Raw genomic sequence first — 14479 nt, forward strand, 5'->3', positions numbered from 1 at the left:
GGATGTCACAGGTGACTTAATTTTTTATTTTTACAATTTTACCCTCTGTTTTCAAGTTTTCTTTTAAAAACACCCCTTTTAATTAAAATTTCACTAATTTTTTTTAAAATTATTTTCAATTTTGTTTCTATTTTATTTTTTTTTAATAATTTAAATAAAATTAAATTAAATTAATTATTTATATAATTATTATAAATAAAAAGAATAATTTCAAGTCGATTCTCGAACCCAGTATTACAATTAACACAAAGACAAAATGTTGAGAGTGAGCCGTAAAACATTTCTTTTACTTGAGCTATTTACAAAATTTTCCCTACACTTTCTTTGAGATACACAGAAACAAACAAACAATCCAAAAAATGCAATTTTCATTCCCAGTGACAAACAGACTGCCTTTAGCAGAAATGTTATTTATAATCTCCATGTATGCTCCAAAAATAATGAACTGAACCAATCACCAGATCAGAATGCTTCTGGCGGAGGACGCCCATCTAAAAATGACTTGAACAACACAAGAGATCTTTCAGGCTGAGAGAATGGAGCTTCATGAGATGCTCCTCTAATGGTTGCAAATGATAGGATATTCCCATAAACTTGAGTCCATCCACCAACCTGAAAGTGAAGAGTTTCTTCTCAGGATCTTTATGCTTAGTATATAAACATATTCCAGTAATCTGTATCTGTTTTTCATTTACTTCCATATATAATGCATTTCAACATGTACGTATGTATCTTGATTAAATCTAACCATGAAAAGGATATGCGATGATGACTAGATTTACTATACAATCACCCTAGAGTTAATCCATAACTGAGTGTTGAAAGTCTGTGGATAGTAAGTTCAACCTGTTGTTCCTCGAACCAAACTCTGTAAGGTATGGTGGTTTTAAGCTGTAACATCTCCGCCAAGTGACTAACTAACGTTCTGCTCCCAGTCAATGGGATTACAGAATCTTGGTCTCCACTGTTTCCATGAAACAAAGTAAAGTAACTTCTACAATTAATCTCTTCAAAAACCATGCGGCTCAAGTTTCTGCACAAACATGGAAGATTAAAAGCATTTTACCTGTAGACAAGAACTGGTATTCCGGCCTTAATAAGTGTGCCCACAATATTGATTGTAGGTATTTCCAGGTTAAGCAGCTCATAATCAAGGATACTGAGATCAAAATAATAGAAAAAGAAAAAAATTCAAACACCTGATACAAAACCTTACTAACTGTTGACAATTTAAAGAGATGTGGAGAAGTGAATATGTAACTGAATCTCCTTTTTCTGGAGTAATATTGCAGAGTAAGAATGAGAATATGATATAAATGAGATGAAGATCTGAATAAAAATTTAATTCTAACTTCAAATCTATTCTATATCCGATTCAAGTTAGCTATTTTCTAATTTTTTCCCTTGACAAGTGGGAATATAAATTATGCATCAAATATATAAACTGAGAGTAAATCCTACATATTAAATAATTATTGCATCAAGAAAATTATGCACCAAATGTTTTCTCTCAAAAAAAAAAAAAATTATGCATCAATATAAATTATGAGTAAATTCAAGTTAGTTCAATTATATATCAAATATAAAATTTATAAGTAAATTATATATATATAAATAATGAAAATTAGAAATTCAATAGGAATAGGTAGACTCCAATAAAAACTGTTGGACTCTTGTAGTACTTATTGGGATCTAGACTTTGAGAATGAGAAAGTGACACCCATAATCTTCAGTTTAATTTCTGTTCTTTTTATTTAAATGAACAAAGTTAATTTATTTAGCTTTTGGGGAAGAGAATTACTTGCTGCAGACAGACCATCGACGAACTCCCACCAACCTAGCATGAAGAGCTTTCTGAACGTCTTGCCTGTTCAGGTAGTTCACTGTTTCATCTTCTACACAGACATCTATCGTCTCCCCAACTTGCTGTTGCATAAAAAGAGAACAGATAAGAAAATTCATTCTATGCCAGTAAGGAAGAGAAAATTCTACATAGGATTAAACTGTTGATCACCTGGGGACTAATAATTTTGGATTGGGAAAGCACAGATGATATGCAGACATCTAGAGTGACATCGTACTTGTCTACAAATCTACTGGTTTCTGTACTCACTTGACTCATCACCCTTGAGCATATAGGAGATATACTGCCCCTATAATATTCACTGACATATCGGGAATAGTTACAAGAAGATGTGAACATTTTGTATGTTGAATCTGAAATCAGCCCATGTGACCAAAAGAACTCTGCTCTTGAATTGAAATCAGTAGCAAACTCTAAAACTGGATTGCCCAACTGCAAATATAAAATAGGTCACAACAGGATTCTAGATTGAAGATTCTCCATGGAAGAAAGACGGTCCTCATATTTGAGTGTCAGTTTTGTTCTACTCACGGCTATTCCTTTCAAATTGAACAGAAACTCCTTCTTGTTGAATTGCAGCATCAGTTGTGCTAGTTGGGGTACATAGTGACCTTGTTTAAAACAAAAACCAAAGATCATTTACTGTAAATCTCAGCAAGAGATGGCATTTTGTAGAGTGACAATAGCAAAAATACCTGCATAGCTTTCTCCTGCTATAAACAAGCTTCTGTTTCTGTATTGTGAGAATTTGACAAACCATCTTCTCAAGAAAACTAGATTGTCTCTGGCTATAGATGGGGAGGAGAAAAAGACGAAAAGGTTCCAGAAATGGAAGTTAGTCTTTGAAAGTGAACTTTTTATCAAGTAGAGGAAAACAACAAAAACGGAACAGTAAGCATTGAACATGGCATGACTGTAAAGGTGAAGAATATGCAAACTTTTTCCTTTTTTCACTGAGAAAGAAGAATATCCAAACTTGATGACATGTTCTTGGAACCTTCATGTGAATGGAGTTAATAAAAATTCAAGAAAAGAAAGGCTAGAGATGAAAAAGATAAAAAGAAAAAGGGCAGAAGGAAGTTGAGTTGAATCTTGGGTTGGAAAATTGAAAATTACTCGAGCATCTGGGATTATTAACAAACATTTCTGTCTTTTATAGCAAGATGCCCAAATGAAAATTTTGAAACAAAAACAAGAAATTTTAAGATTAAAAAAAAAAAAAAGAACAAACAAGAATCATCAAATTGGTAGGTGCGCCCTACCAGTAATCTTATCATTTACACCCTCATAAGAAGAAGTATCAATTGAATAAGAGAACCCAACTCCAATAGGTGATTCCAAATATATCACATTGGCTTCTACAAAAGAGAAACAGAGCGTGTTAAAATCCAAACCCAGTAAAGATTTATTGAACAGAAAACAGTCATGAAAAACACATTCAATTGAATTAATTACAACCTCTGTTCCAGCTATACTCATTCTTGACCAGAACCTCCCCACGAGGTCTAAATGGTCCATTCTCAGAGAATGCACCAACTCCTAATGAGGAACACCCAGGCCCTGCAATCAAAACCCAAAACAATTCAAATTTGTTTCTCTTTCCACTTCTCTGTAAAAACAATTGGTAAGTAGATTTGTTAAATAACCTCCATTTAACCAGAGAACAAGAGGCTTGGAAATAGGATCTACTTCTGCTTCAGCAAAATAATAAAACAGAGCTCTCTGTTTCTTGTCATCAACATTGACATAACCCGAGTACTGCTGAAACTCAACTTGAGGTTGACCCGGTAATCGGCCAATCCTGTCAAGAACAGATAGACTGGACTCTACTACCATAAACTTGCAGAGCAGAAACAAGAACAGCATAGCCAATGCCATCATATGGAATCGCTGAGGAAGCATGGTTTCAGACCAGAGAAAAAAGAATGAGAAAGAGAGAGAGGTTGGAAAACTAGTAAAGGGTTGGACAGAGGGTATGCATTTTATAAAGGAAGAGCCTGATTACTTTATGGGTATTATAATGATTTTATTAGGGTTTTTTCTCTGAAAGAGATGAAGTGAGGAAGCGGGGTCAGAGAGCAAATGAGGGGTGACTGTTGAAGGAAAGTGAAAAGAGAGAGAGTGACTGCGTGGGGGGAGTTTTCAAAGCCTGGAAAAATTGGCATTTGGGTCACGGAAATTACTTGGATAGAATTCTACTGTTTTTGTCTTCTTGTGTATATACATATTGTGTTTTGTGTTTACATTGCCTGGAAATAAAATTTTTAATTTTATTAAGAATTTGGGTTGAACAATTTATATTTTATTCTATTGATTATTAAAAATTATGAGGATGTTATAGCTTTTTAACGTTTTTAGTTATCAAATAACATCTTTTTTGGGCGAAATATATAGAGATATATCATAGAAATTTTGCCAATAAGTTTTAGCATAATGCCTCATAGAATATCTCTTTCTCCAAGAAGATTTTAAATTAAGATTGTATTGTATTTACACAATTAACATAGATTACTACACAAAATAATGGCATGCAAGTTAAGACTTAGTCATTTGCTTATACAAAAGAACATGTTTTATACCTTATATTTTTTTTATAAATTTGTATTTTCATAGAATTACTATAAAAAAAATAGTAAATTTTTTGTAATAATCTATTTATTTATAAGTTTATGTTACCAGAAGATAATAGTGGTAGAAATGATAATCAATTTGATATATTTTACATCAATAATAGACAACATATCATATTAAGTCAAGATTCGTCCTAGTTGAACATTTACAAACCAACGAAAAGGTCGAGATAACTAATATGATCATTTTTTAAATACGAATACTAACTTGATAACGTTAAAGGTTTATGGGTAGATAAATTGATTGTCTATTATAAGCATATATGACATGTACCAAGTCAGTAATAGAAGAAATGTTCTTCAACTTAATTTTTAACATATAGATTCTCTTGTCAATAGAGATAGACATTCTTTCTTATAGAATTGGTAATTTAATAAGGGGTAATAATGACTTTTTGAGCAAGTTTTAACTTCTTAAAAAATTTCAATAAGTAATCTAACTTTGACAAATAACTTATAAAGAAAAAGTTGTTAAACTATGATAAAAGAATCAAAACAAGAGAACTTTAAGCTAGTGGCAGTCTCATGAAATGTCAAGGTATCAACCATATTTGAGAAAGTTATGAACTTAACAACTAGATTGGAAAGACTTCATAAGGTTCAAAGAGTCTTCACAGCCTAAAGAATACAAATTAGAAATTTGGATGGTAGAAAAGTATCTAACTCATGGAGCACTGAATAATCTCAGTAAATATTATCAATAGTTCCCTTACCATCAATTGTTTACTTTATCATTTGCTTTATTGGTAATATGTAATTTTTAGGTGTATTTTCTTTATGATAAAAAGAAATAAATAAGTTTGTCTACCAAATTATTTGATATACTTGATGATGGTTAAACGTCATTAAAATATATAATAACTCTATAAGAAATCTTCTAAAAGGAAATCTCAAGAACCCTTACTAAAGAGAAAAAAGTTCATTAAATCTCCTTCTACTAAACTATTTGCCAAAAGGTAAGTAGATAAAATCCTAAAAACTTTGGGTCCAAATTCATTAAGTTAAAATCAAAGCTTCGATAAGACTTAAGCTCCTATACTTATTATGTTGAGGGGAATGAAGATCAAATATATGTAAAAGAAGTATAAGAAAAGAAAGATGTTAATGGGGAAACTTTAAACATACAATCTTGCATCACACTATTACTCAATTATTTTTGTTCAAAGTCCTAACAAAGTACAAAAAAATGCACGTGAGTACTTCACTTGAAGAAGATTGAACTCTAAAACCTGAGAAATATAATTAAGATTACCCAATAATCAAATTCTTTATAGGTAGAAACAATTATTTTTCCCAACTAAAGGTCCACAAGTTAATATGGGTTGGATAAAGTGTTAAACATTCTTACTAGTTTGGAGTACTTCTACTTATGGGTCTAATTATTTAAGTAGGTAGTAGACTTATTTAATTAAACAATTTTTTTTCAAGCTTAAATTCCAGTTTGAGTTCAAGTCTGATGAGATTCAAATAAATTTTGGCTGAACCTATTACAAAAATTCATTAACATATTTGGTAATTACAATTCATAATAGCTCTCATAATCTCTATTATCAACTTTGCACTTGCTATTTCAGTCCATTTTATTATCATTCCTAACTTAGCGAGTAATTACTAATAGTATCAAATTTTAGGTAACTTTTTATCAAATATAATTTTATCCCAACTTAATTAATTTAGTCAATCTCTGTAATACCAAGGCCCAAAATTTGGCCCACGATCAAATTTGACAATTTAAAAATAAATAAAAAATTTATTTATAAATAAATTTAATTTAATTTTGTTAAATTATTGAAAAAAATAGGTTAAGGATATCGAAAATAATATTAGGAAAAATGGGTAAAAATTTGGGTTCGATGGATGTTTTTGAAAGAAAAATTAAAAACAAGGGGTTGAAATGCAAAAAGAAAATTCAGCCACGTAAGACAACCAAGTCAACAGTCCCGACGAACTGAAGCACGTCACGTGGAAAGACACGCTGACGTCAATGCCACCCAGGAGGCCACGCGAGCGATCTGCGTGCCCAGTGATCGAACGGCCCACGATAGATCATACGCACATGGACGACTTAGATTCGTTCCCTCCTTAGGCGCGATCGGATGAACAAGATCAATCGCGATCAACGACTCAGATTCATTTCTTCTTTAAGCACGATCAGACGGATGAGATCAATCACGATGAACGACCCAGATCGATGCGGGATTGGTATAAATATTTTACGTTGCATGAGAACCCAAATCCTAGCCGCTAGCCCCGCCAAAGAAGAAGAACCAGGCGCTGGATAAGGTCGATCGTCGATTGTCGTCGCACCGGAGCCACTGTCAACCACCAAAAAAGGTAAAAATTACTCATACCCACTCGAAAATTGATTCCGAGCATCCCTGTGGTCAAATCAGAGCAAGAGAGACGACAGGTGAGCCGAAAAACACGGGCAAAGTCCAATGGAGCCGCTGCGGCTAAAAGCCAAAAATTCTTCCAATGAGCCCCTTTCCGCTTCTCGTTTTACGTAATTTTTTTGTTATTATATTCACCATCTTTTTTTATGAAAGTTAGCCGAAAAAAGAATCCCAACCGCGAAGTAGGACCAGTGGAGCCACCGTACTCGGAGGTCCCCCCGCTGGTAGGTTTGAATTTTGTGATTTTTTGGCCAATCAGGGCCCCCCTAACGTATTTTTCTATAGGAATACATGCAAAATCGGCTAAAATCAGCCAGGCTGATGCGAATCGCCGCCATACTGGAACCCTAAAATTGGTCATAAAGAGTTTCAGACACTGATTTTGGATTTTTGAGGTATTTTTAGGTATGTGACGAGTGTTTTGGATTCTTCAAGACAAATTCAAGAAACTCAATATCCGTTAAAATGCATAGTAGACAGTTCGACGTCTCGAAACACCAATCCAGGTAAGAATTCCTCATCCTATTCTTCGTTACGGTAAATTAAAGCTTAACATTGTATAATTTGTGTTTTATGAAAAATTAGAGAACCCTAAAAATAATTACAAGTCACTAGTGGATGCAGAACCGGTTAGTTCACGATTGTTCTGATTTCCTGTTTATTTTTTTATACTACTCTAATTGCTTGTTATTATATGTTACATGTTTTTAATTTATATTTTCTATAGCTTTATCAATTTATCTGGTTTATTCGGTTATATATAGTTAACATGAAGGTAATTTAATTGATCTGTAAATGTAATATGAGATAGTGGTATGTGTGGTTCGTTATTTTACTGATGAAAATCTTTATGTGAAAGACTTATTAGATACTCAGGGAAAGGGCTGACGTGAACATTACCTCAGTCGAACGGGGCTGGAAAGTCCTTTACCATAAAAGTTCATGAGATATAGTTCACCCTCATACCAGACGGGGTATCAAGCCGATGGAATGTTTGACGCCCTTTACCGAACCGAGTATGGGAACGGCCGGTTAATTGTTTAAATTGGATATTGAGTTCATGAGTAAGGGGACATCTCTATGGATCCCCAGAGGTACTAGTAAGCAGGTAAGAAAAGAAAGTTATTGTCTCTTATTCTCTTATGCGTGAAGATAAAAAGTATTATGAATATGGGTCTTCATAGATTTTTTTTTAAAAACTCGTTACGGTAAGTACGGAATAAATAATTTTCTTTATATTAAATAAATTTACTCAAATTAAGGACTCCATTAGTTGTTTTATGGTTTTAATTAATCTTCAATTTTTCGTATCTATGATTAGTGTGATATTCTTACTGGGCTAGTGTAGCTCATCCTTTCATTAACTATTTCAAATTAAGAAAACTAAGAACCAGATCTCGATCAGCAAGATGGTTGTGAGTAGTTCACCATCAAGATTCCTTTCAAGTGTTAGTGAATGTCGTCCTAGGATGCTTATTTATTTGCTCCTCTTTTATTTCTTTAATTATCGTTTATCTTTTAGAATGGACATTCTCGTAGCCCCATTGGGTATTCTAAATTATTGTGTAAGGAATATAAACCCTAACTCTATTAGTCGCTTTCGCATTTAAATTATAAATTCATTTTCTTTAAGGTTCTGAGTCTCTATAGTTAGTATTAGAGTCGCGTTTCTCAGAACTATTCCTTACACAAAAACTTAAAAACACCAAAAAATAAACTATCACTAAATATTTCCTTGTGAAATGCAGGTATAAGAATATAAGGAGATGAAGACCCCCACTAAATCGAGCAGCCTGAGATGGTTCGCTTTGAGATGATGTTGACTGACTCTTTGAGATACTGGAAGGACTTATCTCTGCCCAGCAGGCTTGGGAGGAAAAAAGGGAGCTGTCTGACCCTCCCCCACTGCCACAGTTTGAGCCACCTTTGCAGGAAAAAAATTCGGAGCCATTCCGATACAATCCTGCTCCTCCACCGTACCATCTGACACTACCACAATATAATCTAGTGTCTCTACTGCATCATTCGGTGCCGTCATAGTACAATTCAGTGCCTCCATCATATCATTTGGCACCACCACAGGACCACCCGGTCCCTCCCCAGCACAATTTAGTCCCTCTTTCATGGGACCCAGTTCCACCCATGGTGGACCCAATCTTTATTGAAAGGTACAAAAAACTAAATTTATCTACCTTTGTAGGGGCATACTCTTTTCAAGAGGTTGAGTATTGATTAGCTGAGACAGAGAAAGACTTCGCGACTCTTGGGGTGGTTCCTGAACATAAAGTTATATTTTCACCTACATACTTGTGGGAGAGGCAGGCCACTAGTGGCAGCTCAAGTAGGCCAGCCTGCCCATACTAATCACTTAAAAATAGTTTCAGATGACCTTCAATGTAGAGTACCTCCCAAAATACCTCGGACATTTAAAAGAAATGGAGTTTGCACACCTAGTACAAGGTCATATGACTGTGTCAAATGATACTCAAAGGTTCCTAGAGTTGAGCCGGTATTCCCCTGAGAACATGATGGATAAAGGCAAGAAGGCAAGAAAGTGTGAGTGGGGCCTCCGTCATGAGATCAGACAACAGTTGTATGTATTTGAGCTTAGTACTTACTCAACCGTTTTGGCTAAGGTACAACTAGTGGAGAAGAACATTCGCATCTTTTTTCTAGTAGTGGGGAATCCTAGACCCCCAGTTTTACAGTGCAAACCAACACTCACTACATCGATTCAGCAGAACAAGAGGCCTAGGCCAATAACTCAGGCTCCTCCTTAATCTATGGTAACAGGACGTGGTAGGATTTGCTAGCATTGTGGCAATGATCATGAGGACCAACCCTGCTATCATATCAATAATACCTGTCGCATATGTGGGAGTGTCTAACACTATGCAAGAGAGTGCCCACAAAATTAGAACCAGGCTAGACCTCCTATCCATGATAGAGTTTACAACCTCACTCAGCAAGATACTGAAGCAAACCTAGACATGATACATGGTACGTACACCATCTGTAATCACCTTGTACATGCTTTGATTTATACTGGTATTTTATATTCGTTTGTCTCACATACTTTTGTACAAAACTTAAATGTATCATTGGAAAGACTTGATTATGTGTTGTTTGTGTCTACTCCTAGAAGTAGGATACTACTAGAGGAGGTTACATACATAGCTTATATCATAGACATAACATATAGAAAATTGAGTGTGAACCTGATAGAGATTGACACGGAGGACTTTGATGTAACCTTAGGAATGAACTAGTTAGCTGTGTACCACGCCACCGTAGATTGTTTACACAAAAAACTTATATTTAACCCTCCCAATAAAGAGCCATTTACAAGTTAATGAAAATTTTAAATGTAATTTCCTCATGAAAATTTCCTTATTACATCATGCTCTAACTCGGTTGTCTTCTCTACATTAGGCAAAACTAAGAACGAAGTTTGCACTCAAGAGATCTCAGTAGTCTGAGACTTTCCGGATGTGTTTCCTAATAAACTACCCAGACTGCTAGTGAATAGGAAAATTGAGTTCACCATAGATCTTTAGTTTGGTACCCAGCCTACCTCGGTTGCCCCTTACTACATGAGCCATGTTGAGATGGAAAAACTAAAGAAATAAATCAATGAGTTGCAGGATAGTGGGTTCATCTGACATAGTGTATCTCCTTGGGGTATTAGAGTCATATTTACAAGAAAATGGAATGGGACGTTAAGATTATGTATTGACTATAGAGGATTGAACATGGTTACGATCAAGAACAAGTACCATCTTCCTAGAATTGATGACCTTTTTGACCAGTTGCAGGGTGCCCAAGTCTTCTCCAAAATTGACTTGCATTCAGATTACCATCAGGTAAAGATTAGGGCAGAGGACATTCCCAAGACAGTCTTCAGAACCAGGTATAGACATTATAAGTTTTTGGTCATGCCATTTGGACTAACCAATACACCAGCCATTTTTATGGAATTGATGAACAAGATTTTCAGACAATTCTTGAATCAGTTCGTCATTGTGTTTATTGATGATATCCTAATCTATTCAAAGAGCATAGAGAAATACCTTCACCATCTGACTCAGGTTTTACAGGTTCTCAAAGATAAGAAACTGTATGTCAAATTGTGCAAGTATGGGTTCTGGCTCGAGCAAATTACTTTTTTATAACACATCATATCAAGGGATGTAGTATTAGTGAACCCCAAAAAAGTTGAGGCAGTGCTTGGTTGGGAGAAATTGACTTCGGTCAATGAGATTCGTAACTTTTTGGGAATGACAAGTATTACCACAGGTTTGTGAAAGGATTTTCTAGCCTAGCCGCTCCTTTGACCCGGCTCATAAAGAAGAACATTAAGTTTGAATGGAACAAAGACTACGAAAGAAGTTTTACAGAACTCAAGAAGGATTAATTACTGCACCTGTGTTGGCTTTACCGAGTGGGACAAGTGGATATACAGTTTATAATGATGCATCCTACCTCGGGTTGGCTGTGTTCTGATGTAGCATGGCAATGTCATAGCCTATGAGTCTAGACAGTTGAAGAATCATGAAAAAAATTACCCCACCCACGACTTAGAATTTGCCGCCATTATCCACCCCTTGAAAACCTAGCGCTACTATCTATATGGAGAGACTTTTGAGATTTATACTAATCATAAGAGCTTTAAGCACATATTCACCCAGAAGAATCTCAATATGTGTCAGAGGCGTTGGATAGAGCTCTTCAATGACTACGATTGTAATATTTTGTATCACCCAGGTAAGGGTAACGTAGTAGCCAACACACTTAACAGAAAAATTACAAGTATATTATCTCACCTAATGATTTCTGAATGCAGGGTAATAGGGGTCATATAACATATACAACTTCAGGATTTGAAAAGATTTACATGTTTAATCCACACTACTATCCAACCTGAATTAATCAAGAAAAGAAAAAAAACTCAATTAACCGATTCCACCATACTCGCCCTCAAGAAGGCATCTAGAATTTCAAGTCTCTGTCGATGGATTACTTAGATTTTAGGACAGAGTGTGTGTTCCAGATCATATTGAACTAAAAAGAGACATCATGATAGAGGCTCATAGCTCAAAGTTTGCTATACATCCCGGAAGTACTAACATGTATCAAATTATACGATCCTGATTTTGGTGGAGTGGGATGAAAAGAGAGATAGCCGATTTTGTCTCCAAGTGTTTAATATGTCAACAAGTTAAGGCTGAGCATTAACGTGCAAGCGGGTTACTTCAGCCATTACCGATTCTGAAGTAGAAGTGGGAGCATATCACAATAGATTTTATAACAAGATTGCGTAAGGCATGCACGGGGCATGATGTTATATAGGTAATTGTCGACCAGCTCACCAAATCCTCTCACTTCTTGGCTATTAAGATGACCGACCATTTGAACAAGGTAGCAAGAATGTATATCCTAGAGATAGTCATGTTATATGGAGTTCTAGTGATGGTAGTATTCGATAGAGACCCCAGATTCACTTCTGAGTTTTGGTGTAGTTTTTAACAAGGCATGGGAATGAAACTGTCTCTTAGTACTGCATTCTACTCTCAAACTGATAGATAATCAGAGAGGATGATTTGCACATTGAAGGATATGTTCCAAGCTTGTGTTCTAGATTTCGGCATCTATTGAGATGATCACCTACCTTTGATAGAGTTCGCCTACAATAACAGCTACTAGCAAGCATCGATATGGCCCTGTACGAGGCATTGTATGGCTGCCCCAGCAGGTCGTCGATCTGTTGGGAAGAAGGGGGTGATAGAAAATTATTCGGTGCAGATCTTGTGGAGGAGACTACAACTAAGATAGTTAAGATCAGGAAGAGTAAGCAGGTAAGAAATTAAAGTTATCATCTCGTGTTCTCTTATACGTGAAAATAAAAAATAGTATGAATATGTGTTTTCATAGGTTGTTTTTGAACAACTCGTTACGGTAAGTACGAAATAGACAATTTTCTTTACATTAAATGAATTTGCTCAAAATAAGAGCTTAATTAGTTATTTTATTATTTTTATTAATCTTCAATTTTTCATATTTGTGATTAGTGTAATATTCTTACTGGGCTAGTGTATCTCATCCTTTCATTAATAATTTCAGTCCAAGAAAACTAAGATCCATGTCTCGATTAACAAGAGAGTTGTGAGTAATTCACCACTCGGATTCTCTTCAAGTACTAGTGACTGTCGTTTTAGGATGCTTATTTATTCGCTTTTTTTTTATTTATGTAATTTTTGTTTGTTTTTTAGAAAGGACATTCACGTAACTCTATTGAACATTCTAAATTATTATATAAGGAATGTAAACCATAACTTTATTAGTCGCTTCCATATTTAAATTATAAATTCATTTCTTTTTAGGTTACGAGTTTCTATAATCTTTATCTAAATTTAGTTTAATCAAATATAATTTTAAATGTAAAAACAAATATATTACAATTATATTAGAATAAATCTAAAATTTACGTAGAATTTATTTGTAAATCTATATTTTAATTAGATGATATATAATATTATTTACAATATAATAATTGAGATTGTATTGAATTTTATGTGGGACAAAAATAATATATTACAAAATTTATAACATGCAATTTAGAATACATTATTCTACTTTTAAACATAGTCTTAACAATTTATGTAATTTTAATAAAGAATTTATATTTGTCATTATAGATAAATTTTATTTTTGGCGTAATATTTACCATTTCATAGTTGTCAACTTTGATTCCTTACACAACGCACACAGTAATTTCTTTTGGTTACTTACCCCACAGTAAAAAACATCAATATGAAAACAGTTGTAATTACATCTACCAAGAAATTTTCTCAAGATTTTTTAAATTACAAATAAAAAAATATGGGCATAAGCATTACCTTTAATTTTAACTTTTTTTTTTTTTTTTTTTTTCCTGACATCCGCTTCAGCTATTAAGCCTGGATCAGAAATGCAAGTAAAAAGTCCAAATCTTTGTTTTTTCTATGTTTAATTCAAGTATATTTATTTTTCAGAAGATTTAATTAGAAATAATACAAATTAATTATAATATAATATTTTAATAAAAGATATAAAATTATTATTGAGAAAATAAATTTTTGATATGCAAATAATCACATAAACTAATGAATAAAATAAAAAAAATATAAAATTAATGTCATTCGATAAATGTATTTATATTTACAAATAAAAATAGAGTGAAAAATTAACATTTATATGAAAAAAGAATAAGAAGTAAGAGGAAATTCTTTTAATCAAATTGTGTTAATTAAAAAAAAATAAAATTAGAGAAGAATAGAAGAAAATTATGAGAGAGATAAGTTAGTTAATTGGAAAAAATATACATGTATGAATTATATTGGGGAAAATAGAATTTATATAAAATACTATATATATATATATAAATAAATAAACATAAACATATAAAAAATAAATAGAAAGTAAATATATACATACATATAAAATAATAAGGGAAACAAAAACCTATACATATTAAAAAACATAAATATATTTATTGTGGATGAAGACATTATTGTGTTGGGTTATTTACAGGTGTTTTATGGGGTCCTAAACGA

The 14479-nt window shown here is 33.6% G+C and overlaps 1 protein-coding gene across 1 annotated transcript; it reads right to left on the reverse strand.

Moving 5' to 3' along the window:
- Positions 1 to 266: 266 nt before the first annotated feature.
- On the reverse strand, positions 267 to 3910 carry LOC110825395 (serine carboxypeptidase-like 45). The gene is made up of 10 exons (XM_022055842.2): positions 3511 to 3910; positions 3323 to 3424; positions 3127 to 3222; positions 2560 to 2652; positions 2396 to 2475; positions 2015 to 2296; positions 1802 to 1926; positions 1067 to 1159; positions 847 to 964; positions 267 to 612 (listed from the first exon to the last, which is right to left on the reverse strand). The coding sequence occupies exons 1-10, from the start codon at positions 3764 to 3766 to the stop codon at positions 463 to 465; spliced, it is 1395 nt and encodes a 464-aa protein (XP_021911534.1). The 5' UTR covers positions 3767 to 3910; the 3' UTR covers positions 267 to 462.
- Between the last annotated feature and the right edge of the window lie 10569 nt (positions 3911 to 14479).

This window comes from Carica papaya, chromosome 2 (genome assembly GCF_054855325.1).
Source record: "Carica papaya isolate Zhongbai chromosome 2, ASM5485532v1, whole genome shotgun sequence".
NCBI classification, from domain to species: Eukaryota; Viridiplantae; Streptophyta; class Magnoliopsida; order Brassicales; family Caricaceae; genus Carica; species Carica papaya.

Excerpts from the sequence above, each read along its gene's own strand:
- LOC110825395 (XM_022055842.2), bottom strand. The coding sequence starts at position 3,766 with ATGCTTCCTCAGCGATTCCATATGATGGCATTGGCTATGCTGTTCTTG. Across the intron at positions 2,653-3,126 it reads TGTAAATGATAAGATTACTG|CCAGAGACAATCTAGTTTTC; the intron begins GTAGGGCGCACC and ends CCCCATCTATAG. Across the intron at positions 2,476-2,559 it reads AGCAGGAGAAAGCTATGCAG|GTCACTATGTACCCCAACTA; the intron begins GTATTTTTGCTA and ends GTTTTAAACAAG.